The sequence below is a fragment of the Canis lupus genome, chromosome 7, assembly GCF_011100685.1.
Source record: "Canis lupus familiaris isolate Mischka breed German Shepherd chromosome 7, alternate assembly UU_Cfam_GSD_1.0, whole genome shotgun sequence".
Classification (NCBI taxonomy): Eukaryota; Metazoa; Chordata; class Mammalia; order Carnivora; family Canidae; genus Canis; species Canis lupus.
This window is the reverse complement of record NC_049228.1, coordinates 66,387,661-66,412,807: the sequence shown is the minus strand read 5'-3', so window position 1 is coordinate 66,412,807 and position 25,147 is coordinate 66,387,661. Positions and strand designations below refer to the sequence as shown.

General features: G+C 39.0%; 1 protein-coding gene across 1 annotated transcript in view; it reads right to left on the bottom strand.

The window, feature by feature from the left end:
• Nucleotides 1-25,147, bottom strand: part of ABHD3 (abhydrolase domain containing 3, phospholipase) — a 52,396-nt gene that overhangs the window by 24,644 nt on the left and 2,605 nt on the right. The window contains exons 4-5 of the mRNA XM_038541815.1: nucleotides 24,058-24,240; nucleotides 4,327-4,372 (exon numbers count right to left, since the gene is read on the bottom strand). Coding sequence (XP_038397743.1) covers nucleotides 4,327-4,372; nucleotides 24,058-24,240 — 229 coding nt within the window. The remainder of the gene's footprint in view (nucleotides 1-4,326; nucleotides 4,373-24,057; nucleotides 24,241-25,147) is intronic.

The window sequence follows — 25,147 nt, the reverse complement described above, 5'->3', positions numbered from 1 at the left end:
GCAATATGCAGGTTTCTCATTTCCCAGTGAGCAAGGCTTTTGGCTTTTCCACAATTCTGCAATGTGTAATTGGAAACGAGGACAAGATGGTAGTGGAAAATTTCTTTCTTATTCTTCTCTGCAGAAGTCATAGTAATCCCTATGAATTCCAAGTATATCACCAACATAATTTCAGCAAAACTTTTCCTTTTGCATTTCTTCCACTCCTAAGAAAACTGCTTACTCTAAATTCCATTTCACCTTTGCCAGTCTTTAATTTCAGTTGGAGAATGTGTCTTCCTGTTTGATCTTTGCTGAATCATCTTTTGTTCTTTGTTATGCCTTCAGGAAGGTCTCATTCTGGATCTGAGCCACATTAAATCCTTTCTGGAACAAGGTGAGGTATAAATAAACATAAGAGTTCCTCTAGTCTGAAATAGTAATTGTTCAGAGCTCTAAGGCAGAAAGGAGGATTATCAAGGGATTTAAAAATATCAAAGATAGTTCTAATAATCAATATTGGCATCTCATTTTTATGATCCATTAGGGTATAAGAAGTACATATTAAATTATAATTAATTTACTCCCTTAAGTTTCTTTTTTAAGGTAGTTATTTTAAAGCATATAATTGTGTTTTTTTTTGTTTTGTTTTGTTTTTTGGTGGAGGTCCAGGTGTGCCCACGCACCTGGAGCCCCCTAAAGCATATAATTATAATTACATTTCAGTTATTTTATATCTTTACTCTTTTTTATGTTAAATTACATTAGCCTTTGTGATACAGATAATTGCTGGGATGGGGTGGGTTGGGGGAGGTATTAGTTCATCAGAGTGCAACCCAGTGCTCTGTATAAGACTCCAGAGACCTGGGACACCTGGGTGGCTCAGTGGTTGAGCGTCTGCCTTCAGCTCAGGGCATGAACCCGGGGTCCTGGGATTGAGTCCCAGATCAGGCTCCCTGTGGGGAACTTGCTTTTCCCTCTGCCTATGTTTCTGCCTCTCTCTGTGTCTCTCATGAATAAACAAAAAGTCTTAAAAAAAAAAAAAAAGACTCCAGAGACCAAGCTACTCTTACCCATTCACTTAGAACTCTAAATTCTTTAACATTAAATAGAAGTTTTATAAAAAAAATAGAAGTGCTTATTTGTTTACAATCCCTTAGTAAGAACACGAAGTGTTCTTGGAGGTTTTTCAAAAAACCAATAAACGTTATGGCTAAAAGTTACTGGGCTGCTGCATTCTTTCAAAGCAAATTTCCAATTAACTTTCAGTGCTAAGGGTAGAAGGCTTTCCAAGCTTCTTGCTCTTCCTTTTCTCTCCTCCTTCCTCTTGGTTGTGTTCTAAGACTCTATCCACAGACCTTGCCCTTTTGGTGTTCAAACTGTCCCTAAGCAATCTCAGCCAGTCCCGAGTTCTAGGCTGCACTTGTGTGCCCCTGCTAATCTGTTTCTTTCTGCAGCTTGTTTATCTCTCCTGAGGCCCAGTCTACTATATCCAACAGTTTAGTAGAAATTTACACCTGAATGATCTCAAAGAACTTGAAACATCTAAAATTAATTTTTTAACCCCTTAAATCTCATAAATTCTCCTAAATTTCCCATTTCAGCAAATATCAAAGCCTTTTACCAATCAGCCAAGCTAGAAATGTTGGCCTTGACTCTTCTCCCTTTGCTTCCTTGCAATATGATTAATATCCTTTCTGCCTTGTGAATACCCTTCATTTTTGTTCTCTCCTCTTTCTTCCTCCTACCTGTTTTTAAACTCTGGGTAAATCTGGGGCACCTGAGTGGCTTAGTTGGTTGGGTGTCTGCCTTCAGCTCAGGTCATGATCCCAGGGTCCTTGGATTGGGCCTAAGGTTGGGCTCCCTGCTCAGCGGGGAGTCTGCTGCTCCCTCTCCTCTGCGCTCCTGCTCTCTCACTATCTCTCTCTCTCTCAAATAAATAAAATCTTTAAAAAACAAAAAAACTCTGGGTAAATCTATAGTAACTTCTTTCCAACTGGCCTCCCAGCCTCCAGACTCCTTCCATTCTATCTCTTTTCTACAACTGCTGCCATGGTTCCCTCTCTCTAAAACATGGACACGATCAAATTATTTCATATGTCAATTATACCTCAATAAAGCTGAAAAAAATGTTAAATGTCAATGGCTCGACAGTACATTCCTTGGATTCTACATGATTCTTCAAAATCTGGCCCTACCCTTCTAGAAGCATCCCTGTCACCTCCTGAATGAGAGGAAATATAATATAATGGTTGAGGACGTAAACACACAGTCAGACTCCATGGATCTGAATCCTGGTTCCGAATTTCCTGGCTAGCACATGTTCTTAACCTACTTGTTCCTCACTTTCTTCAGTTGGTAGATGGGAGTGATGATGGCTATGTTTAACTAAATCATTGTGTTGTTACTACCGTTGAACATTAAGTACAAAAAGACATAACTGATGGGATCCCTGGGTGGCACAGCGGTTTGGCGCCTGCCTTTGGCCCAGGGCGCGATCCTGGAGACCCGGGATCGAATCCCACATCGGGCTCCCGGTGCATGGAGCCTGCTTCTCCCTCTGCCTGTGTCTCTGCCTCTCTCTCTCTCTCTCTGTGACTATCATAAATAAATAAAAAAAAAAATTAAAAAAAAAAAGACATAACTGACATATTCTAAGGACTCAGTAAACGTTAGATAAAATTGTCATCATTATTCCTCCATCAGTCAGTACATGCTCTTAAATCTCTCATTCTTTACGCTGAGAAAGCCTCTCTATTCCCTCTCTGGGTTTAATACCACAGCCTTCAAGATCCAACTCAAACTTGCCTCCATTACCATGTTCTTGCACCTCCCCCAAGCAGTTGGTTATGCCTTTTCTTTGTATATCCTCTCAAGATCACATTCAGCATTGTACTGCATGCATATATTTTCAAGTATCTGAACTCTGTCCTACAACTTAAGTGAAAGCTCCTAGGGGTTAAGGTTGTAGCTAATATCGTGTCCTCACCTTGTCTTGAGGTGAGGTGTCTTGAGGTCACCTTGTCTTGTCACCTTGTTCTCACATTGCCTTGTCTACTGTCTGATTTAATAGGCATACAACACAGCTTTGCTGAACGAACAGATCTTTGTCCCTTACTTTATGAGACTTTAGTTTGCAGCACATTATCTTCTTGAGAGCTTCAGACCATTTGCTCCTGGTTTTTGTATCCTGGAAGCACCCAGAAGGATACATAGTGCATAAGAGCTGTTCAAAAATGATTTTGCTGGTCCAGGGCCACAGTGACAAATTAAAATCTTTCCCTTTAAGTTTACCTACCATCTGTCTACAAGATTTCTAAAGGGCTGGACTAAAGAAGGAAATGTGAACATTCACACCAAACTACTGATTGTGAGGTGCTTGAGAAAGAACATAAACATCTTATAACTTTAGTTTTTGGAATCATATTGACCTTGATTCCCTCCAGGACCTAAGTCCCTGTAAATCAAAGTGTAAGAAGAGCCCCTTCTCTCCAAAGTTCTCACAAAGTACCGACATTAGTGACATGATTATTATACATTTTTATTTCTAGCATGACTTAATTAATTACAATCTTAATATTACTCTCTATCAATGGGTCCAAAAACAAAACAAAATAAGGTTCCTTTCAATTCTAGTAGAATTGTCTTTGACCTGTTGCAGTTGTAAGGATTAACAGTTGAAATCCTTCAAAAAAATTTCAGTGAAAAAAAAAATTTTTTTCAGTGAATACAGGTTCTCACTTCAACTCACAGGTTCAAACTCAGATAGAAAGATAATTTTCTACTTGGTGGAAGAACCTCTAGTTAGAACTTAAGGGGTCAGAGGGGGAAAAAAGCTGAGTAAATAAAAAGATTTAAATAATATTCCCCTGTGTAAACGTTGGCTGACAAAACAGGTACATAACATAGCACAATCCATTTCATGACAAAAGTAAATTTCTTAAATGAAAAAGAAATGTAGATAAATATCTATTGATGTCAAAATATCATAAGTATAAAAGTTATAAAATAGAATCTTAGTTTCCTTAAAAATAGAAATATATTATATGTAATTTCCTTATGACGTACAATCTGGATATACATAGACTAAGGGGATTCCCTGGTTGTATGAGTCTTACAGATTTCCTTTTTTTTTTAGCTTGAGTTCTCTCCATTTAAACAAAACAAAATTTCCTTTTTTGTTGTTGCTTATCTGTATTTTTCCACCATGAGCTTGTATACAGTTATTTTATTTATTTATTTATTTTTGTATACAGTTATTTTAAATTAAGAATGTGCTTTTCATCAAAAAACTAGAAATAATTATTTTAAAAATTAAGCGATTGTCATTAATTTAGAGTTACTTACCAAGAGGTTCTCCCCTGCCACTCCTCTGTTGTTAAAAACCACACATCTAAAAACCAGGAAAGTAATGTCTGTTATTTTTACACGTAATTCTTGCTCACAATACATATGAAAATCATTTTAGCAGCACTGTTTTAGGGTACTAAGAGATTTTTAAAGATCTGTTCCACAGACATGAGAATGTTTGGCAATTTCATCTAAATGCATTAAAATATATTTCCACTTCTCTAACTTCAATATGTGAGTTCAAATCAGAAAATTGTATATTGAAGGGATGTTAAATTTTCCTACAAAAAGCAAAAATTTTACAACTTTTTCCTGTGCATATGTGTAGGCCTCCAATAAATGTCATTAAAACACTTCTAAACACAAGTCTTATTTATTTACTTATAAAGTTTTTATTTTTCTCAGTAATCTCTACACCCAACATGGGGCTCAAACTCATGATGCAAGCTCAAAAGTCACATGCTCCCCATAATGAGCCAGCCAGGTGCCCCAATACAATCAAATTTAAACATTTTTTTGCCTCCAACTAAAAAAAAAAAAAAACACCACCCAAAAAACACAAAGGTCCTCTACCTATTCTATTTGTAAGACTAGCAAGTATCTATTCCTATTCTAAGAAATAGCTATTATTCCCTCAAGACTTGACAAATACAGAGACTGGAATTTTACCTGAGGTAAAAACATACCACAGGTAGGAGCCTGACATCTGAGCTGGTAGAAAGAGCCCCCACTAGGCTACTGCTTGGTGTTCAGTTGACCTAAGGGAGGAAAGACAAACTGTGTTTCCTATTATCTTATTTGCCTCTCCTGGGTCAATGGTCATATGCAAAGGGCTTAGAGCAGTGTTGGCTCATGGTAAGCATACGGGAAAGTCAGCTATTAGTAGCAATGTTAATTGTAGTGACATGGTAGCTTTAATAAGTCATTCTGCGCTTAAATTACTTATTCTTATTTAACTCTTGGTCAACCAGAACCTCAGATATGTATTTTTTGCCATCCTCAAACCAAATCCTGACTTGTGTCTGCAAGGATTCTCTTTGAGTGAATCTATCTTCATGTTGATTAAAATTCATTTTGTTTTCCTCTGCATATTTACCCAATCAAGGCCACTTAAGGTTCTAACTCCCTTCTTTCAGGGTGGTGCTTATCATTGAATGGGTTCTAAGTCCTGATAAACTGTCTTACAGAACATTCACAACTAACTCCTATGGTGGGGGGAGGGGTTTGATTTCAATGTGGCATTCAGGGTATGTTTCTGCAAACTTTCATCTGAAAGTTCATATAAAAATTTTATTAGGCCCAACTGAAAAAAAGGAAATGTTTAAAATATCAGAAATCTGATTTGAGAAAAAGCTAGAAATATTACATTGTATTGACTAGTCAAAGAAAGATCTTAAATACACTCTGAAAACATGTGGAAAAGTTGGGAGTAGGATCAGTCCTTAATCTTTTCTTGCTAAAAAGAATGACAAGACAGGGGCACCTGGCTGCCTCAGTTGGTGGAGTGTGCAACTCTTGATCTTGGGGTTGTGAGTTCGAGCCCCACACTGGGTGTAGAGATTACTTAAAAATAAAATTTTTAAAAAAGAAAAAGAATGGCAAGACAGGCTAGACATAAATAAAAATTTATGCTGGCCACATGCACTTACTTGCACTTAAGTCACGCAAGAATTGAGGCTAAAGTTGATGGTGACCTTGAACCTTGAAGCTCCTAGTTATCCAGAAAAGAACCATCTTTAGAGAGCAAACACTAAATAAAGATTAAAATGGCTTCTGAGGCAAGATGTCATCATGTGACTGCCACTGAGAGAAGGGAACAGAACTAGTGAGGGCAAAGAAAATGATGATCTGCAAACTCATGAAAAACAGTCTGTACATCTGGGATTTTCTCCCAGACTCAGACTGGGATATCTGCACTTTCCTTCAGGCAACTTTGAAAAGTAGATCATAGCTCTGGTATCTCTTGCTAGAGAAGGAAATGTACCAACCTCTCCACAGGCATTTGTTCCTGACAATGTTCAATCAGTAGCAGTCATCACTGTATATACTTCTAGCCTTGGAAATTGGGCAGAGAGATAAGGAAGAATGAGGGAGAAAAGCTGCTAGAGAGGAAGGCAGAATGATGGCTGCCATTCTGTCCTTTTTTTCTTCACTCCAGTTAGTGGCAAGTAACCAGCTTTTTCTTTCATCTAACAGCCCCTTTTCTACCCCAATAGCTGTCAAGAAACACTACATATAACGCTAAAACAGCTGATTATACAACTACCACTCCTAAGACATTTGATAAGCCTCTGTTAACTTTGTAACATCTCTCTCTCCAAATAATTTTTACAATTTCTCCCAATTTTTTTGATCTATGACTTTATTTTTAATTATCTTAAGCCTTCTCACAGAATTCACAAATTTGTGCTGCTGATATATCTCTTCTACTTTAACCCATCTAACCAGTTGGCAAAAGCACCATTACCAATCGTATACATATGGTACTTCCGTGGTTATGTTTTTGAATAGCTGTTTCGAAGATGATCCTGAATTGTAACTTAGTCTGACTTAGTAAAGAATTCCCAAGCTAAGTCTGCTGCTTTATCTTGTCACACTGAATTTTAAAAGCATCTGACCTTAGAGATCTATAAAATGTGAGAAGTGTTAAATATTCTTTAAGATTATACATAAACCACACTAAAAAATGCCTTTAACTAAGCAAAAGGCGACATTTTATTCACTTATTTATTTAAAGGCTGTATTTATTTGAGAGAAAGAGAGAGAGAGAGAGCACGCATGAATGCAAGAGTGGGAAGAGGGGGGCAGAGGGAGAGGAAGACGCAGACGCCCTGCTGAGCTGGGAGTCCTGCGACATACATGACATGGTGGGAGCCGGGGAAGCTTGATCCCAGGACTCTGGGATCATGATCTGAGCAGAAGGCAGAGGCTTAACTGACTGAACCATCCAGGTGCCCCAAAAGACAACATTTTATATGCAGGGAATTTTAATTAATTGGCATAGTTAAGACCAAAAAGATAAAGTAGACATTGCCCTCTTATCTTTAGCCCTTGCCTTTAACAGGCTAACGAACACAATTTGAAACATAGCTGAATCTTGCTGTTCTGTGAGACACAAGGGATTTCCTCAGTATTTAAATACATTAATATAACCACTTATAAAAATCTACATATAAAACCAATCTCCTATAAGTTTAGAGATGGCATTTACCATTTCTGTGAAAAGCTGAACATTACTAATCAATTCCATATTTTTAGAAGGGGGAAACAGTGACAGCACATGCTGAACCAGAATTACTATCAAAGTTCAAAAAGCTGATCATATTCATTTAACCACAAGCCAATCTTATTTAAATCAGGACTGTCCAAAAGAAATATTCTATCAGCCATTCATGATCTGAATTCTGGTGAATGAGATCAATTTAAATATGGTATACATAAAAAAAATCATGAGACATTTTTTTTTGTAATAAATAAGGCAATGGCCAACTATTACTCCTTAGTAGCTTTTTTGAGATAAGCTACCAAGTCTGCTCTTTTCCTTTAGTTTTTTTTTAAAGATTTTTATTTATTTATTCATGAGAGACAGAGAGACAGAGAGAGAGAGAGAGGCAGAGAGAGACACAGGCAGAGGGAGAAGCAGGCTCCATGCAGGGAGCTTGATGTGGGACTTGATCCGGGGTCCCCAGGACCACACCCTGGGCTGAAGGCAGCGCTAAACCACTGAGCCACCTGGGCTGCCATCTCTTCCTTTTCTTAAAACCAGCCAAGATCATTTTTTAAAAAATATTTTATTTATTTATGATAGACATATATATAGAGAGAGGCAAAGACACAGGCAGAGGGAGAGGCAGGCTCCATGCTGGGAGCCTGATGCGGGACTCAATCCCAGGGCTCCAGGATCGTGCCCTGGGCCAAAGGCAGGCACTAAACTGCTGAGCCACCCAGGGATCCCCTGGCTAAGATCATTTTTGTTTCAGGGATGTATTTCTTGGGGTTCTCCAAATACTCCATCAGTGTCACCTCTCCCCAGGTGATGCCTGTATTCTTGCTGGCATCCCTATAAGAAAATCTAGGGGCCTGACTTGTCTTTTGCCCAAGTAAACTATGGAGATTTGACTCAGCTTTTTGCTTGCCTCCCTTTTCCATGGTATAAGCACTGGGCACACTTCTGAACAAAAGTCTTCTTGCCTTTCTCAACATCACTCATTTTTATTTTTTTTTAAAGATTTATTTATTTTAGAGAGAGAGAGAGCATGAATGGGGGATGGAGCAGAGGGAAAAGAAGGAGAGGAAAAGAATCTCAAGCAGACACCTTAAGGAGCACAGAGCCCAATGTGGGGTTCAATCTCACAACCCTGACATCATGGCCTGAGCTGAAATCAAGAGTTGAACACTCAACCAGCTGAGCCATCCAGGTGCCCCTATATCATCCACTTTTATTTATTTATTTTTAAAGATTTTATTTATTCATGAGAAACAGAGAGGCAGAGACATAGGCAGAGGGAGAAGCAGGCCCCATGCAGGGAGCCCAACATGGGACTTGATCCCTGGGTCTCCAGGATTATGCCCTGGGCCGAAGGCAGTGCTAAACCGCTGAGCCACCCAGGCTGCCCCTATCATCCACTTTTACTTTTTTTATTTTTAAAGATTTTATTTATTTATTCATGACAGATACACAGAGAGAGAGAGAGAGGCAGAGACACAGGCAGAGAGAGAGGGAGAAGCAGGCTCCATGCAGGGAGCCGGACATGGGACTCAACCCTTGGTCTCCAGGATCACACCCCGGGCCAAAGGCGGTGCCAAACTGCTGGGCCACCGGGGCTGCCCTACCATCCACTTTTAAATTGCTCTTTCGTCAAAGAGCAATTTAAAAACAAAGGTGTCCACTCACAAGCTGTATGTTCCACTCTCTAAACTCTCCCAAAGAGGGGTACCTGTGTGGCTCAGTCAGTTAAGCATCTGCCTTCGACTCAGTCATGATCCCAGGGTCCTGGGATTGAACCCTGCATCAAGCTCTCTGCTCAGCAAGTTGTCTGCTTCTCCCTCTCCCTGTCTTCTGCCACTCCCCCTGCTTATTCTCTCTCACTCTCTCAAATAAGTAAATAAAATATTAAAGGGGCACCTGAATGACTCATTGGTTGAGCATCTGCTTTTGGCTCAGGTCGTGATCTTGGGGTCCTAGGACTGGGTCCTTTTATAATGCCTTCTATTTTTTTAGGCTTTATTTATTTGAGAGAGAGTGAGAGAAAGAGAGGGCATGAATGGGGGAGGAGGCGAGGGAGAAGCAGGCTCCCTGCTGAGCGCAGAGCAGGTCATGGGGCTCGATCTCAGCACTCCAAAATCATGATCTGAGCCGAAGGCAGCTGCTGAATCGACTGAGTCACCCAGGCACCCTCATTTTTTTTTTTAAAGATTTTATTTCCTGGGATTGAGTCCTGCATCAGGCTCTTTGCAGGGAGCCTGCTTCTCCCTCTGCCTGTGTTTCTGCCTCTCTGTGTGTCTCTCATGAATAAATAAATAAAATCTTTAAAAAAAAACCTCTCCCAATTTTTTAAAAGATTTATTTATTCATGGGAGACACACACACACACACACACACACACACACACAGAGGCAGAGACACAGGCAGAGGGAGAAGCAGGCTACACGCAGGAAGTCTGATGTGGGACTTGATCCTGGGTCTCCAGGATCATGCCCTGGGCTGAAGGTGGCGCTAAGCCGCTGAGCCACCTGGGCTGCCCTCTCCCAAATATGTAGGAAATATTTATTTAAATACCTAAATATTTATTTAGATGTTCTTCTCAAAATGGAAATAAAAATTAAAAATTACCAAATAAAGAATAAATCCGGTCTTAAGAACTCTGAGACAACAGAACATGTTAAAAGGAAAGCAGGTAAGTCTTCTTTAAGGAAGGTTAAATAAAAGGCATAGAGCTACCATAGCACAAGATTTCTCAACTTTTAGTGCTGTGGACATTTTAAACCAAATAACAGGAGAGGCTATCTATAGCCTCCTTTACTGAAAACCATTATTACAGTGAGATGGACCAGATAGCCTTGAATCTGCTCAAGCCCAGGGATCTGTCAGAGTAAAGAAATTTTATCAGATGACTGTAAGTACTTTCTAGTTCTAAGATTCCACAAGTCTGGGCAGTCCGGGTGGCTCGGCGGTTTAACGCCGCTTTCAGCCCAGGGTGTGATACTGGAGTCCCGGGATCGAGTCCCACGTCGGGCTTCGTGCATGGAGACTGCTTCTCCCTCTGCCTGTGTCTCTGCCTCTCTCTCTCTCTCTCTCTCTGTGTCTCTCATGAACAAATAAAGAAAAAAAAAAGATTCCACAAGTCTTTGAGTCTAAGAACAGAATCAATAATCAGAGGGTGGAGTGATTTCAGATAATAATAACAACACATTACCTTGATTATTGTTTGCTATGTGTCAGATCATGTTCTAGGCACTTTATATAAATATTAATATTGGAATAACCCCTTCATTCAAAAATTATTAAACAGACTATTTAATGAACTGAAGATTGAGCTAGAGCTTGTAGGAGAAAAATGAAATATAAATATAAGGTTCCTGGCCTAAAAGAGAGTATAGCCTAGTTATGTTGAAAAGAAATGCATCATGTTTTCAGTTGAACAACTACAATAAATGTAATATCATCAGGCAGTATACAATTCAATGTCCAATGAATGGTGTAGATAATAAAGCCTTGTGAGGTCAGGTTGCACAAAACTGATTAGGAAAGAATTTGTGGGAAAAAACAGATAGTATGCTGAGACTTGAAAAATGGTAAAGATTTCAGAAGAAGGGAAAATATGGGATACAACATGGATTTTAAGAAGTAATGTAAGCAAAGATGTAAGGTAAGAATGTATAACATTTTCTAAGGGATGAGAAAATATATCATCTTAGCAGAAACATGGCTACAAAAAAAAAAAAAAAAAGAAACATGGCTACACAGAGTATAATGACAGAAAAGAAGGATGGAGGGGCACCTGGGTGGCTCTGTTGGTTGGGTGTCTGCCTTTGGCTTGGGTTGTAATCCCAAGATCCTGGGATCAAGTCCCATGTCAGGCTCCCTATTCAGTGGGGAGTATGCTTCTCCTGCTCCCTCTGCCCCTCCTTCCCACCCATTCACGTGCTCTCTCTCTCTCAAACAAATAAATAAAATCTTAAAAAAAAAAAAGAAAAGAAAAGAAAAGAAAAGAAGGATAGAAAAAAATAGGTTAGTACCAAAATAGGCATAGGGTTCTGAATGCCAGGTTAAGAAAAGATGACAAGGTGGTTATACTTCCAGAAATGTCAGAGAAGATCTTATTAGGCCAATCCTTCCAATGAACAATATCTATAAATTATAAAGGCAATGGCAAGTAGGTAGAAACTAAATGAGAGTTGACACTTGGAAGAAAAAAAATGGCATTGGGTGAGCTCCTCTTTTTATAGCTTTTTGCCTGAGGGGAGGCACCAGTTGGTATCATTCAATGATGGACAAATGTCAGATAGAAATGCTATTTCGGGGGTGCCTGAGTAGCTCAGTTGGTTAAGCGGCTGCCTTTGGCTCAGGTCATGATCCTGGGGTCTGGGATCGAGCCCCGAGCCCCACGTCTGGCTCCCTGCTCAGCAGAGAGTTTGCTTCTCCCTCTCCCTCTCCCTCCACCTCTCCCCATGCTTGTTTGCGTGCGCGCTCTCTCTCTCTCTCTCTCAAATACATAAATAAAATCTTTTTTTTTTTTTAAAGAAAGAAATGCTATTTCATGGGCTTGAGAAATCAGAAAACAGTTTGGTACATCTATAGCAGCTAGAAAAGATAGGACATTTTCAGAAAAGAGAGAGCCCCAGAGGAAGAATTCTAAATTCTGGGTAAAAACTGAGCCCACAGCTCTAGCTAAGCTTTCATCTATACAGATGTGAGGCTCTGAGCAAATTAAGGATAAAACACTGAATGGAGATTTCAGCTGCTCTCAACCACAGATGAAATAGAGTTTGAAGTTTGAATTTAGGCAACTTATTTGCCTGATGGGTGCCTGGGTAGTTCAGTCGATTAAATGTCTGCCTTTGGCTCAAGTCATGATCCCGGGGTCCTGGGATTGAGTCCCATGTCAGGCTCCCTGCTCAGTGGAGATCCTGCTTCTCCCTCTCCCTCTGTTTTTTCCCCCTGCTTGTGCTCCCTGGTGCTCTTGCTCTCCCTCTCTCTATATATGTCAAATAAATAAATAGAATCTTTAAAAAATTATCCACCTGATAAGATAAACAAAAATCAATTCTCTTTGGAAAAATATAACAGAATCTAGAGTCTCTACAATGGATCATTCAAAATGTCTACAATACAATCCAAAATTACTAGATCATGAAGAACCAGGAAAACATGTCAATACTCAAAAGATAAGATAGTCATTGTAACTGACTCTGAGATGATCCGTATTTTAGAATTAGTACATGAGGATTTAAAGCAGTTATTAAAACTATGCTAAAGGACATAAAGAAAAAATAAGTTTGTACTAAATTAAAAAAAAAGAAATCTCAGCAGAGGAATAAAACCTATTAGAAATGGAAATTCTATGTCAGAAAATATAGTATATGAATAAAATACTCACTTGACTTACAAATTATAGTTCCAATGTAAAGATGAAAGAGAAATAAAGATAGAAAAAAAATGAGGGACGCCTGGGCGACTCAGTGATTTAACGTCTGCTTTAAGCTCAGGACATAATCTTGAAGTTCCGGGATCGAGTCCTGCATTAGGGCTCCCTGTAAGGAACCTGTTTCTCCCTCTGCTTATGTCTCTGCCTCTCTCTGTGTCTCTCATGAATAAATAAATAAATAAATCTTAAAAAAATGAATTAGAACCTCAGTGTTTTGTGGTATATTATCACAAGATCTAACACACATATATCTAATTGTGGTCTCAGAAGGAGAAGAAAGAGAATGGAGCAGAAAAATATTTGAGTAAATAATGGCAAAATTTTTTCCAAGGTTGATAAGACAAAAAACTCAAAGTCTCAAGAAGAGGAAGAGAAGCGGTAGGGGAATAAAGGAACAACAACAAAAAAAACCCAGAAAGCAAAGAGGAAAATGGTAGGCCTGTATCCACCATATCAACAGTTACATTAAATGAAAATGGAGTAAAAAAATCCAATTAAGATAAAGAAATTCTCAGAATGCCTGGGTGGCTCAGTGGTTTAGTGCCTGCCTTCTGCCCAGCGCATGATCCCAGGATTGAGTCCCACATCGGGCTGCCTGCATGGAGCCTGCTTCTCCCTCTGCTTGTGTCTCTGCCCCTCTATCTCTCTGTGTGTCTCTCATGAATAAATAAATAAAATATTTTAAAAAAATAAATTCTCAGACTGAATAAAAAAGTAAGACTCAACTATATGCTATCTATAAGCAATACATTTTATTTTATTTTTTTTTAATTTTTATTTATTTATGATAGTCACAGAGAGAGAGAGAGAGAGAGAGAGGCAGAGACACAGGCAGAGGGAGAAGCAGGCTCCATGCACCGGAAGCCCGACATGGGATTCGATCCCGGGGCCTCCAGGATCGTGCCCTGGGCCAAAGGCAGGCGCTAAACCGCTGCGCCACCCAGGGATCCCAAGCAATACATTTTAAATATAAAGACAAAGATACTCTGAAAGTTAAAGTATGAAAAAAATGATGAAAACAGTAAGTATAAGAAGGCTAGAGTGGCTACAGTAATATCAGATAGACATCAAAACCAGAGATAAAGACAGACATTTCATAATGGTAAAAGAGTTAAGTCACAGGAAGACTAAATAAAAATCATAAATATATCTGTGACTAATAACAGAGCTTTCAAATACATGAAGCACAAATTGACAGAATTAAATGGAGAAATAGAAAATCCACAATCTTGAATCAGAAAAGACCCCGAATAGCCAGGGGAATATTGAAAAAGAAAACCAGAGCCGGGACATCACAATGACGGATTTCAAGTTGTACTACAAAACTGTGATCATCAAGATAGTGTGGTACTGGCACAAAAACAGACACATAGATCAATGGAACAGAATAGAGAATCCAGAAATGGGCCCTCAACTCTATGGCCAACTAATATTTGACAAAGCAGGAAAGACTATCCACTGGAAAAAGGACAGTCTCTTCAATAAATGGTGCTGGGAAAATTGGACAGCTACGTGCAGAAGAATGAAAGTAGACCACTCTCTTACACCAAACACAAAGATAAACTCAAAATGGATGAAAGATCTAAATGTGAGACAAGATTCCATCAAAATCCTAGGGATCCCTGGGTGGCGCAGCGGTTTAGCACCTGCCTTTGGCCCAGGGCGTGATCCTGGAGACCCGGGATCGAATCCCATGTCGGGCTCCCGGTGCATGGAGCCTGCTTCTCCCTCTGCCTGTGTCTCTGCCTCTCTCTCTCTCTCTCTCTCTGTGACTATCATAAATAAAAAAAAAAAATCCTAGAGGAGAATACAGGCAACACCCTTTTTGAACTTGGCCACAGTAACTTCTTGCAAGATACATCCATGAAGGCAAGAGAAACAAAAGCCAAAATGAACTACTGGGACTTCATCAAGATAAAAAGCTTCTGCACAGCAAAAGAAACAGTCCACAAAACTAAAAGACAACCTACAGAATGGGAGAAGATATTTGCAAATGACCTATCAGATTAAGGGCTAGTATCCAAGATCTATAAAGAACTTATTTAAACTCAACAGCAGGGATCCCTGGGTGGCGCAGCGGTTTGGCGCCTGCCTTTGGCCCAGGGCGCAATCCTGGAGACCCGGGATCGAATCCCACATCGGGCTCCCGGTGCATGGAGCCTGCTTCTCCCTCTGTGTCTCTACCTCTCTCTCTCTCTGTGACTATCATAAATAAATAAAAATTTATAAAAAAAAATTAAACTCAACAGCAAAGAAACAAACAATCCAATTATAAAATGGGCACAAGACATGGACAGAAATTTCACCAAAGAAGACATAGACATGGCCAACAAGCACATGAGAAAATGTTCCACGTCACTTGCCATCAGGGAAAAACAAATCAAAACCACAATGAGATCCCACCTCACACCAGTGAGAATGGGGAAAATTAACAAGACAGGAAACAACAAACGTTGGAGAGGATGTGGAGAAAGGGGAACCGTTTTGCACTGTTGGTGGGAACGTGAACTGGTACGGCCACTCTGGAAAACAGTGAGGAGGTTCCTCCAAGAGTTAAAAATAGAGCTACCCTATGACCCAGCAATTGCAGTACTGGGTATTTACCCCAAATATACAGATGCAGTGAAATGGCAGGACACCTGCACTGCAATGTTCATAGCAGCAATGTCCACAATAGCCAAACTGTGGAAGGAGACTTGGTGTCCATTGAGAGATGAATGGATAAAGAAGATTTGGTCTATATATACAATGGAATATTACTCAGCCATTAGAAATGATGAATACCTACCATTTGCTTCGTCATGGATGGAACTGGAGGGTATTATGCTGAGTGAAGTAAGTCAATCAGTGAAGGACAATTATTATATGGTTTCACTCATACGGGGAATATAAAAAATAGTGAAAGGGATTATAGGGGAAAGGAGAGAAAGTGGGTCAGAAATATCAGAGACAGGGATCCCTGGGTGGCGCAGCGGTTTGGCGCCTGCCTTTGGCCCAGGGCGCGATCCTGGAGACCCGGGATCGAATCCCACGTCGGGCTCCCGGTGCATGGAGCCTGCTTCTCCCTCTGCCTGTGTCTCTGCCTCTCTCTCTCTCTCTCTGACTATCATAAATAAATAAAAATTTAAAAAAAAAAAAAAAAAAAAAAAAAAAAAAAAAAAAAAAAAAAAAAAAGAAATATCAGAGACAGTGGCAAAACATGAGAGACTCCTAATTCTGCGAAACGAACAAAGGGTAGTCGAAAGGGAGGTGGGTGGGGGGATGGAGTGACTGGGTGATGGGCACTGAGGGGGGCACTTGATGGGATGAGCACTGGGTGTTATACTGTATGTTGGCAAATTGCACTCCAATAAAAAATAAATATTAAATAAAAAAAGAAAATCCACAATCTCAGTTGATTTCAACTTCCTTCTATCAATAAGATGAAAAAAAGCTAGTAAAGATATAAGCAGTCTGATAAACACTACCAACTTTTTGCCCTAATTTACATTTATACAACACTACATCCAACGGCATAATACATATTTTTTTATAAAAATGATACTACTTCAACATTTCCAACCTCACTAATGTTCTAAAGATATTAAAACAGATGAATATAACTCATGTTCCTTTTTCTAGAATGCAAAGTTATCAAAATCAAACATAATAATTAACAAGAATATATTATTAACTGTATTACACACCCAACTCCTGATTATCACATAGTAATGGAGAGCAGTGAAACTTAATCCATAATTCAAGAACCTCATTCTCTTGTTTCAACTCTTTCCCTACAAAATCTATTTCCTGAATATGAAACATGACTTGTTTGCCTGTTATAAGACATAACGAATTTCTCTGATGAAAGAGTCTTATGATATTACAGGTCTATATTATTCTGACAGACAATAATCATGAGAAACCAAGTAAAGGAGAGTTTTGAAGAATGATCAACATTTCAAGAATCTAAAAAAGAAATAATACATTTATCTGTAATAAGGCTGTATAGTTGAATCTTAACCTTGTCACACATTAACTGTCTAACTTTGGTGAAATTATGAACACTGTAGTCTTGATTTTGGTTGGCAAAATTAGCATAATAATACATCTCTTGGCATTAGGTACATGTTAAATAAAACAACCTAAGTGAAGCACCCAGGATGTGGTCTATCATGTGGCAAGTAATACATAAAGCTAAATTTAATTACTGTAAACCAAATGGCAATTCTGGTTATCTCTTGCTGATCAGAAGTTCTGAGTGGCCCTATGAACTAAAAAAAAAAAAAAAGATCGACAATAATTAGCGCAATTCATTTTTTTGGGTGTAATATTTTTTTCAAAGGATTTATTTATTTATTTATTTATTTTTTCTGAATATTTATTTATTTATTCATGAGAGACACACAGAGAGCAGCAGAGACATGGGCAGAGGGAGAAGCAGGCTTCCTGTGGGGAGCCCAATGTGGGACTCGATCCCAGGACCCCAGGACCACGACCCGAGCCAAAGGCAGATGCTCAACCACCAAGCCACCCAGGTGCCCCTAGGTATAATATTTTAAAACCAGTAGTCATAAGGAGAAGAAAAGTTAAAGTTCTCCTTCATGTAAAGACACTGAAAACTTTATACAACTAGCGCTAAGCTCTCTTTCAGGAACCTCTTATAACATTTTTTAGAATCTTTTTTCCCCCCATCAGCTCTCCCATTTTCCCTAACATAAGTACACTGTTTTCTGATGTTCTTAGATTTTATCTTACTCATTTGAATTCTAGCTGGGTCTCTTTGGTATCCTACAGATTTTGTCAAGTAAAGAACCAGTGGAACTAGCTTACAGAAAACCCTACTTAATAACAGAAGTGCTCTATGCTAATAGTATGAACTAATAGAAATAAATTCTTCCAGTGTCATAGATTACTGAGGCAACTTTAGGAGCCAACATTCAGTCAGAAACTCCATCTTAGCAAGACATTACCTTCTTTCTGTACCACTCATCGCCTGGCCAGGCACACTGATATCCCTGGGCCCTCCTGGAATGGTTTCTTGCCTGGTAATAGGGCGTAGGCAGTAAGTACCTCTTTTCTATCTAACTGGACTAAAAGAGTGTGACTCTTCCCTATGCCAAAGACATGATTCACTCCTTTAAGATTCACAGATAATACTTTTTTAAATGTTCATTCTTCGTATAGATACACGCAATCCTTGCAGTTCTATGACATATAGTTATCTTGACAGATGAGAAACTGAAGTATAGAGTGATTGAATAATTTGTCTGTGGATACACAGAAGCATATAACAGGGCTGGGACTTGAACCTAAGCAGACCTGATTCAATAATCCACTTCACCACCTCACTGTGCCGCCCTGGGCTATTTAAACTAGTAACATTAATGTTTCTTTTTCTATAGAAGAGGAGTGTTCTGAACACAGAGTACTCTTTGAGGGCATGTCAACTCTGATTAAAAAAAAAAAAAAAAGGCTTTGTCCCTGAAACTTTGTTAACTGAGGTATCATTTTATAATGGAACATCTAACAATTAGTTCCCTAGGGAATGAGACCACTTGTCAGTATCCACCATAACTTTTTTCAGAAATATCATTAAATAAGGTGAACTCTTCACCTAGTACCTTCTACTATGCATCATGTCATCTAGCCAGTCTTACTGTTAACTAAAGTTAACAGTTAACTAAAGTCTTTCTCAAAATGTTAAAAGTTAAATTGTTTTAACAACAACAAAAAAATGGTAAGAATACTTTTAGATAAACACATCCTGGTGTTAATTTAAAGTGATTTCTTATCTAAGATACTGCTTTTAGACTGCGAGTGGTCAGAACTTGCCCTACTGTTCCAGCTACCACCCCTTCCTTCCTCTCTCAGGAAAAGTCCATAGGTGACCTCTGAATGCCCTTCTGATACTGTAGGAAAAGCTATGTGTCACCTAAAGCTTAGTATCTCCTAGTGATACTTGCCCTAAATCCAAAGTTCACAGGTCCAAATCCCAATCTGGAAAGCAAAGGAACATTTATTTTTTATTTAAACATTTTTTGGGGGGCAGCCTGGGTGGCTCAGCGGTTTAGCGCCACTTTCAGCCCAGGGTGTGATCCTGGAGTCCTGGGATCAAGTCTCATGTCAGGCTCCGTGCATGGAGCCTGCTTCTCCCTCTCCCTGTGTCTCTGCCACTCTCTCTCTCTCTTTCTCTCTGTGTGTTTCATGAATAAATAAATAAAAATTTAAAAGTGTTTAAAAAAAATTTTTTTAAAGATTTTATTTATTCGTGAGAGACACAAAGAGAGGCAGAGATATAGGCAGAGGTAGAAGCAGGCTTCCCGTGGGGAGTATAATGCAGGACTTGATCCCAGGACCCCGGGATCATGACCTGAGCTGAAGGCAGATGTTCAACCAACTGAGCCATCAAGGCACCCCACAAAGGAACATTTGAAACTATTTTTAAATTATCTCCCACTTCAAGTTTATCTCAAACATGTAAACGATGGACATGGCATCCTTGCTATGAATAGGTGGGCTCTGCAGTGAAAGATCTTAATCCTGTCAAACCACCTTTAAAAGCCAGTGCTTTCTGTAAGTAGTTTTAAAAATGTGGCAAGAAAAAGAAATTTCTTGAAACAAACACCCACAATCTTGAAAAAAATCCCTCCAATTAATCCTTTTGTTCTTTTCTTTTTAAAGATTTTATTTATTTATTTATTCAAGAGAGACGCAAAGAGAGGCAGAGACATGGGCAGAGGGAGGAGAAGCAGGGTACATGCAGGGAGCCCGAGCCCGATGTGGGACTCAATCCCAGATCCTGGGATCAGGCCCTGAGCTGAAGGCAGGCGCCCAACTGCTGAGCCAACCAGGTGTCCCCTTTCTGTTCTTTTCTAATCCCACTCCTGTTTGCCTCCTTGCCCCTTTCCTCTGTCAAACTTACAAGATGTGTGATCCACTCCTGCTTTGTCTCCTGAGATCATCCTAGCCCTCAGGAATTGGGCTTCTTTCCTCATTGCCTTGGTGAATCTTCTATGATTTTGCTTTATCTGTCCTCATTCTTCTTGCCCTTTCACTGGCCTCTGGCACTGCTGACCTGTTCCTTCCGTCTATAAAATATCTCATTCGGTGTCTGATATTCCAGAATCCTGGCACTTGTAATAATGACAACTCAGTGCTAGAGACTGCCAGTTATCTCCCAGTATCCATCCTCCTCTTCTTTCTCTGTCACAGAATCTCCTAAGTTTTCATTTTCAAGCCTCCCTTGAGGCTGAGGAAGAGCAGGCCTGTATGATATAAGCAAACATGGTATGCACAAACTGCTGGAAAGCATCCTTAAAGAAAGATGATGCATTCTCTAGTCTTTTTTCTCCTTCTTGGGTATTGGAATGTAGATGTGATAGCTGGAGCTAGAGCAGCCATGGATTATGATGCAACACTTCCTGATACTATAGAGCCCTGGTCTAACTTCTTTTTAAAGTCACTATTATTTTGAGTTTGCTATTATTTGTAGTCAGTCCTGGTTCTCTCTAATGCATTTCTTTCCTACTATTGCATATTCTTTGTCACTTCAGCTAGACTGTATACTCTTTGGGAATACAGGTTCTGATAAAAATACTTAATGACTGACCTAGATTTCAATGGACTTATTATTACATAATTCTGGATGGGTCGATCTTTTTAATATTAGTTGGGGGTGCAACAAAATAGTAGATTAAGCCTCTCAGGGATCCCTGGGTGGCGCAGCGGTTTGGCGCCTGCCTTTGGCCCAGGGCGCGATCCTGGAGACCCGGGATCGAATCCCACATCGGGCTCCCGGTGCATGGAGCCTGCTTCTCCCTCTGACTGTGTCTCTGCCTCTCTCTCTCTCTGTGACTATCATAAATAAATAAAAATTAAAAAAAAAATAAGCCTCTCAATAAAAGAGATCAAAGTAGAAGATGATTTGGATGTTCTCAGAGTTACTGTTTTTTCCCCCTCTTTTTAGTTGTAGTGCTAAAAATTAATTCAACAATGGGAAAAAGATTTAAGAAAAGAGATAATATTCAGGTACATAAAATAATATCTATTAGACTGTATTACCAAATAGAGATTTAAAAAAAAAAAACAAAGCTTGAATGAATGGATAAGATTTCTAACTACTTTATCCGCTACTAATTCTGAATTGGTGAACCTTAACTGAAAAGTTCTCTTTGTCAGTTTTCAGGTTCAGGAAACACAAGTTTTGGGGCACCTGGGTGGCTCAGTTGGTTAAGTGTCTGCCTTCAGTTCAGGTCATGAACTTAGGGCCCTGGGATCCAGTCTCGCATTGGGCTCCCAGCTCCACAGGGAGTCTGCTTCTCCCTCTGCCTCTCCCCTCATTCTCTCTCTCAAATAAATAAAAATCTTAAAAACAAAACAAAACAAAAATGGGGATCCCTGGGTGGCTCAGAGGTTCAGCGCCTGCCTTTGGCCCGGGGCATGATCTGGAGACCTGGGATCGAGTCCCGTGTCGGGCCCCCGGCATGGAGCCTGCTTCTCCCTCTGCCTGTATCTCTGCCTCTCTCTCTCTCTCTCTCTCCCTCTATGTCTGTCATGAATAAACAAATAAAATCTTTAAAAAATGCAATAAAATAAACCAAAATTTTAAAATAGCAACAATAGTAAACCTTTATGTTTCACTTTATCCATATGCCACAAGTTAAGTTCTCTCTAATGTTTAAATCATATCTCAGCAGTGAAGCAGCAACAGTTCCCTGGTGATCTGATCCTCTCTACACATTCAACCTTTATACAAGATAGTAACAGGGCTTAAAGAAAATCATACCCTCAAGGTACTGAGGTGTTTATGATGCCTACACAACTCTTACTGTGTAAGAGACATTATAATATAATCCAAACATTCCTATAAGGAAACTAGATGTTCATATTTCCCAAGAAGTAGGTTTGCTCATACTTGCTCTTTAAATTATAAAAAGTGTTCTATTCTGATCAGGGAATAGAAGGTCTGGGAAGGAACATAAAAACATTTCTAAAGACCCACTGTGTTCAAGTCACTAAACCAAGCACTTTCTATACTCTAATTCATTTAACCTGTCTATAGTAAGTGAGAAGCTATAATTGGTAAAGTTAAAAATTAATTGCTAAGGTCACTCAGTAAGTAAAAGTTCTAACATTTGAACCCAGGCCCAGCTCTAAATCCCATGCACATACCACTCTATTACACAGCCTCAAAGGATTTCTACCAAAGTTCAGACCTTTTTTTTTTTTTTTTTTTTTAAACTCAGTGATCTTTGGAACTGCCTTGCTATCTGTGGTAGGCTGCAAAAATATTTTGTAGGCTATCCTATCAAGAAGTATAGTCTAGGGATCCCTGGGTGGTGCAGCAGTTTGGCGCCTGCCTTTGGCCAGGGCGCCATCCTGGAGACCCGGGATTGAATCCCACATCGGGCTCCCGGTGCATGGAGCCTGCTTCTCCCTCTGCCTGTGTCTCTGCGTCTCTCTCTCTATGTCTATCATAAATAAATGAAAAAGAAAGAAAGAAAGAAAGAAAGAAAGAAAGAAAGAAAGAAAGAAAGAAAGAAAGAAAGAAAGAAATCTTAAAAAAAAAAAAAAAACAAATGAGGATAGGCCCAAAGGCCACTGAAAAGTTTATAGACCTTTGCTCATTCATGGATTCTGCTACTTTCAAGCCCAGACTAATTCACTGCTAGTGTTCAGAACCACAAATAAGTTGTCTTCAAAACAGCTGACAATGATTCAGTCCAGTCTTCCCTTCCCATGGGCTCCTTGTGGCAAGGACAACTTCTCACAATTCTTTCTTTGTATCTCCTCATAGTATCTAGCACAAAAATCTTTCTTATATCATACATTCTCAATAAAATTTCTGAATCAACAGTAGAGATTTTAACTCTTGGGGGAGCTGGAATCTTCCAAAACCTTTGAAACACAGTGTAATGATAGCCATGGTCATGAAATCTGGCAACTTTTACAAATGATTGAGAAAAGCCTTGTTGTACTGGTAACTCCAGGGTTTACGAGATTTAGTCCTTGAATTTCAACTACACTGTTTTTGAAGGCACTTCCTAAGTCTTGGGAGACAGCTCAGGCCAAGTATAGAATCAGCAATTTAAATATGCACAAAAGGCTTTATGATCTGTACTTTTTGAGAGTAAGTTTTAGCAAAAAGTTGGAATCAAGCCTCACATCTAACTGGATGGTGCTAAACATGGAATAATGACGAATTCCTGCTATTAGTGCTAATTTTACTGGAATAATACTTGTGGAACACCTATCAAAATGTCTGAGAGACTGTCATTTCGTGGACAAAATATGTTTTATCTATAAAAGATCAGAGTTAACTTGTTAAAATTGATTTAGTTCTTATGATATTTCCCCATTCACATAAGTGTTGTTATTATAAACCCTACATCAAATTTTTATACAATGTTTCAAGTTTAACAAAAGATGCAACTCAGAGTGTTCCATTACAATAATTACCATCTGCTAAAAAAGATGGACCACAGAAAAACAGTACTTTTCACAATGATTCTGCTTTAAGAGTTTAGAGCTGAACCTGAAACTTATGGTTGCTAAACCACTTGCAAAAATTGAAATTGTACCTGGTCACTAAGATAAATAATGGATACTAATGAATACTATGGCATTATTGACTGGACATTAGTAATGTGTATCTGCAAACTCAGGTGGATGAAGAGGCATGTATTACCTCTGGAAAAATAAGTATCATCTACAAGCTGATTCTGAATATTTTTTTACATTTGAGATCTGAGCCAATGAGACAAGATTAGTGGATTCAGGGCTCAAATATGGAATGAGACATGCGGGTCACCATGTACTCTCTCAGGGGTCTGTAATGGCTATTTTCCATAGCAATCTTTTTAGTGAACCTACTGCTTCTCAGACCTGGGTCCTATGTCAATTCCTAGGTAATACTAATTTCATTCATTCATTCAAGCAAAATCTGCTGAGTGTCAATTATGCTAAGTTCTATTTCTTGGGAGATGATTCAGTTATGCATCTTCCTGGGGGAAAAAAGAAAGGCAAAAGAGGAAGGAGAGAAAAAAATAATTTAGGGGATTGCTTAATCCATACAAAAAATAACAAATATTACTGGTACCTGTATCCTAATTCTTCACTAAGATGAATCATATGAAGGATATATGATTCCTTGCTTGTTCCGGTGAGGCCAGGCAACAATAAGATAGTAGGTCTGGTGGTAGCATCCATATAACATTTACTGTTATAGTTATCAAACCAGTCCAGTGAAATCTGTCCTCCATCTGCAGTTTTAATAAGTTCACTGAAAAAAAAAAAAGAGACACACTCATTAAGTGTTTTAAGTCATGTCTTAATATTAGTGTCTTAATTTTTTTAAATATATGACGTGATTTGGTCATCTGAAAAGAACTTTTTTTTCAGCATTCACTAACACACACTTCTATCACTCTCTGTTATTACTAGAGTGATATGAAGTAAGCACCATAAAGTATTTCCAGCAACATCCCAGAAAGGTAGCATATAAAAATGAACTTCAGGGACTCCTGAGTGGCTCAGCAGTTGAGCACCTGTCTTTGGCTCAGTGAGTGATCCCAGATTCCCGGGTTCGAGTCCCACATCAGGCTCCTTGTAAGGAGCCTGCTTCTTCCTCTGCCTGTGTCTCTCATGAATGAATGAATGAATGAATAAATAAATAAATAAATAAATAAATAAATAAATAAATAAAATCTTTAAAAAAATGAACTTCAAAGTACTTCACATATTTATCTTAATCATTCCCTCATTATTCTAAAATATCCAGTATTTAACCCCTATTTGATTGAGGTCACCCAAATAATTCATCAGGGAATTATGAATAAGTAAAATGCTGATCCGATCACTGCTGTGGACCTTTGACTCAATAATGCAGTCTCCCCACAGAGTATATTATAAACTGTGCTTCGTAAGTATTTGAAAATACGTCTCACACAGTATCTCTGAACTTAAAGAATTTTCCCAAATAGTGTAAGTTCCAGGCAACAAAAGGAACTTGAGAAAGACTAGATGACTCAGGGAAATTAATATTAGGCACCATCTAAATCTCCTGGTTACTGAAAAATTCTGGACCATATCTTTTTTTTTTTTTTTAATTTTTATTTATTTATGATAGTCACAGAGAGAGAGAGGCGCAGAGACACTGGCAGAGGGAGAAGCAGGCTCCATGCACCGGG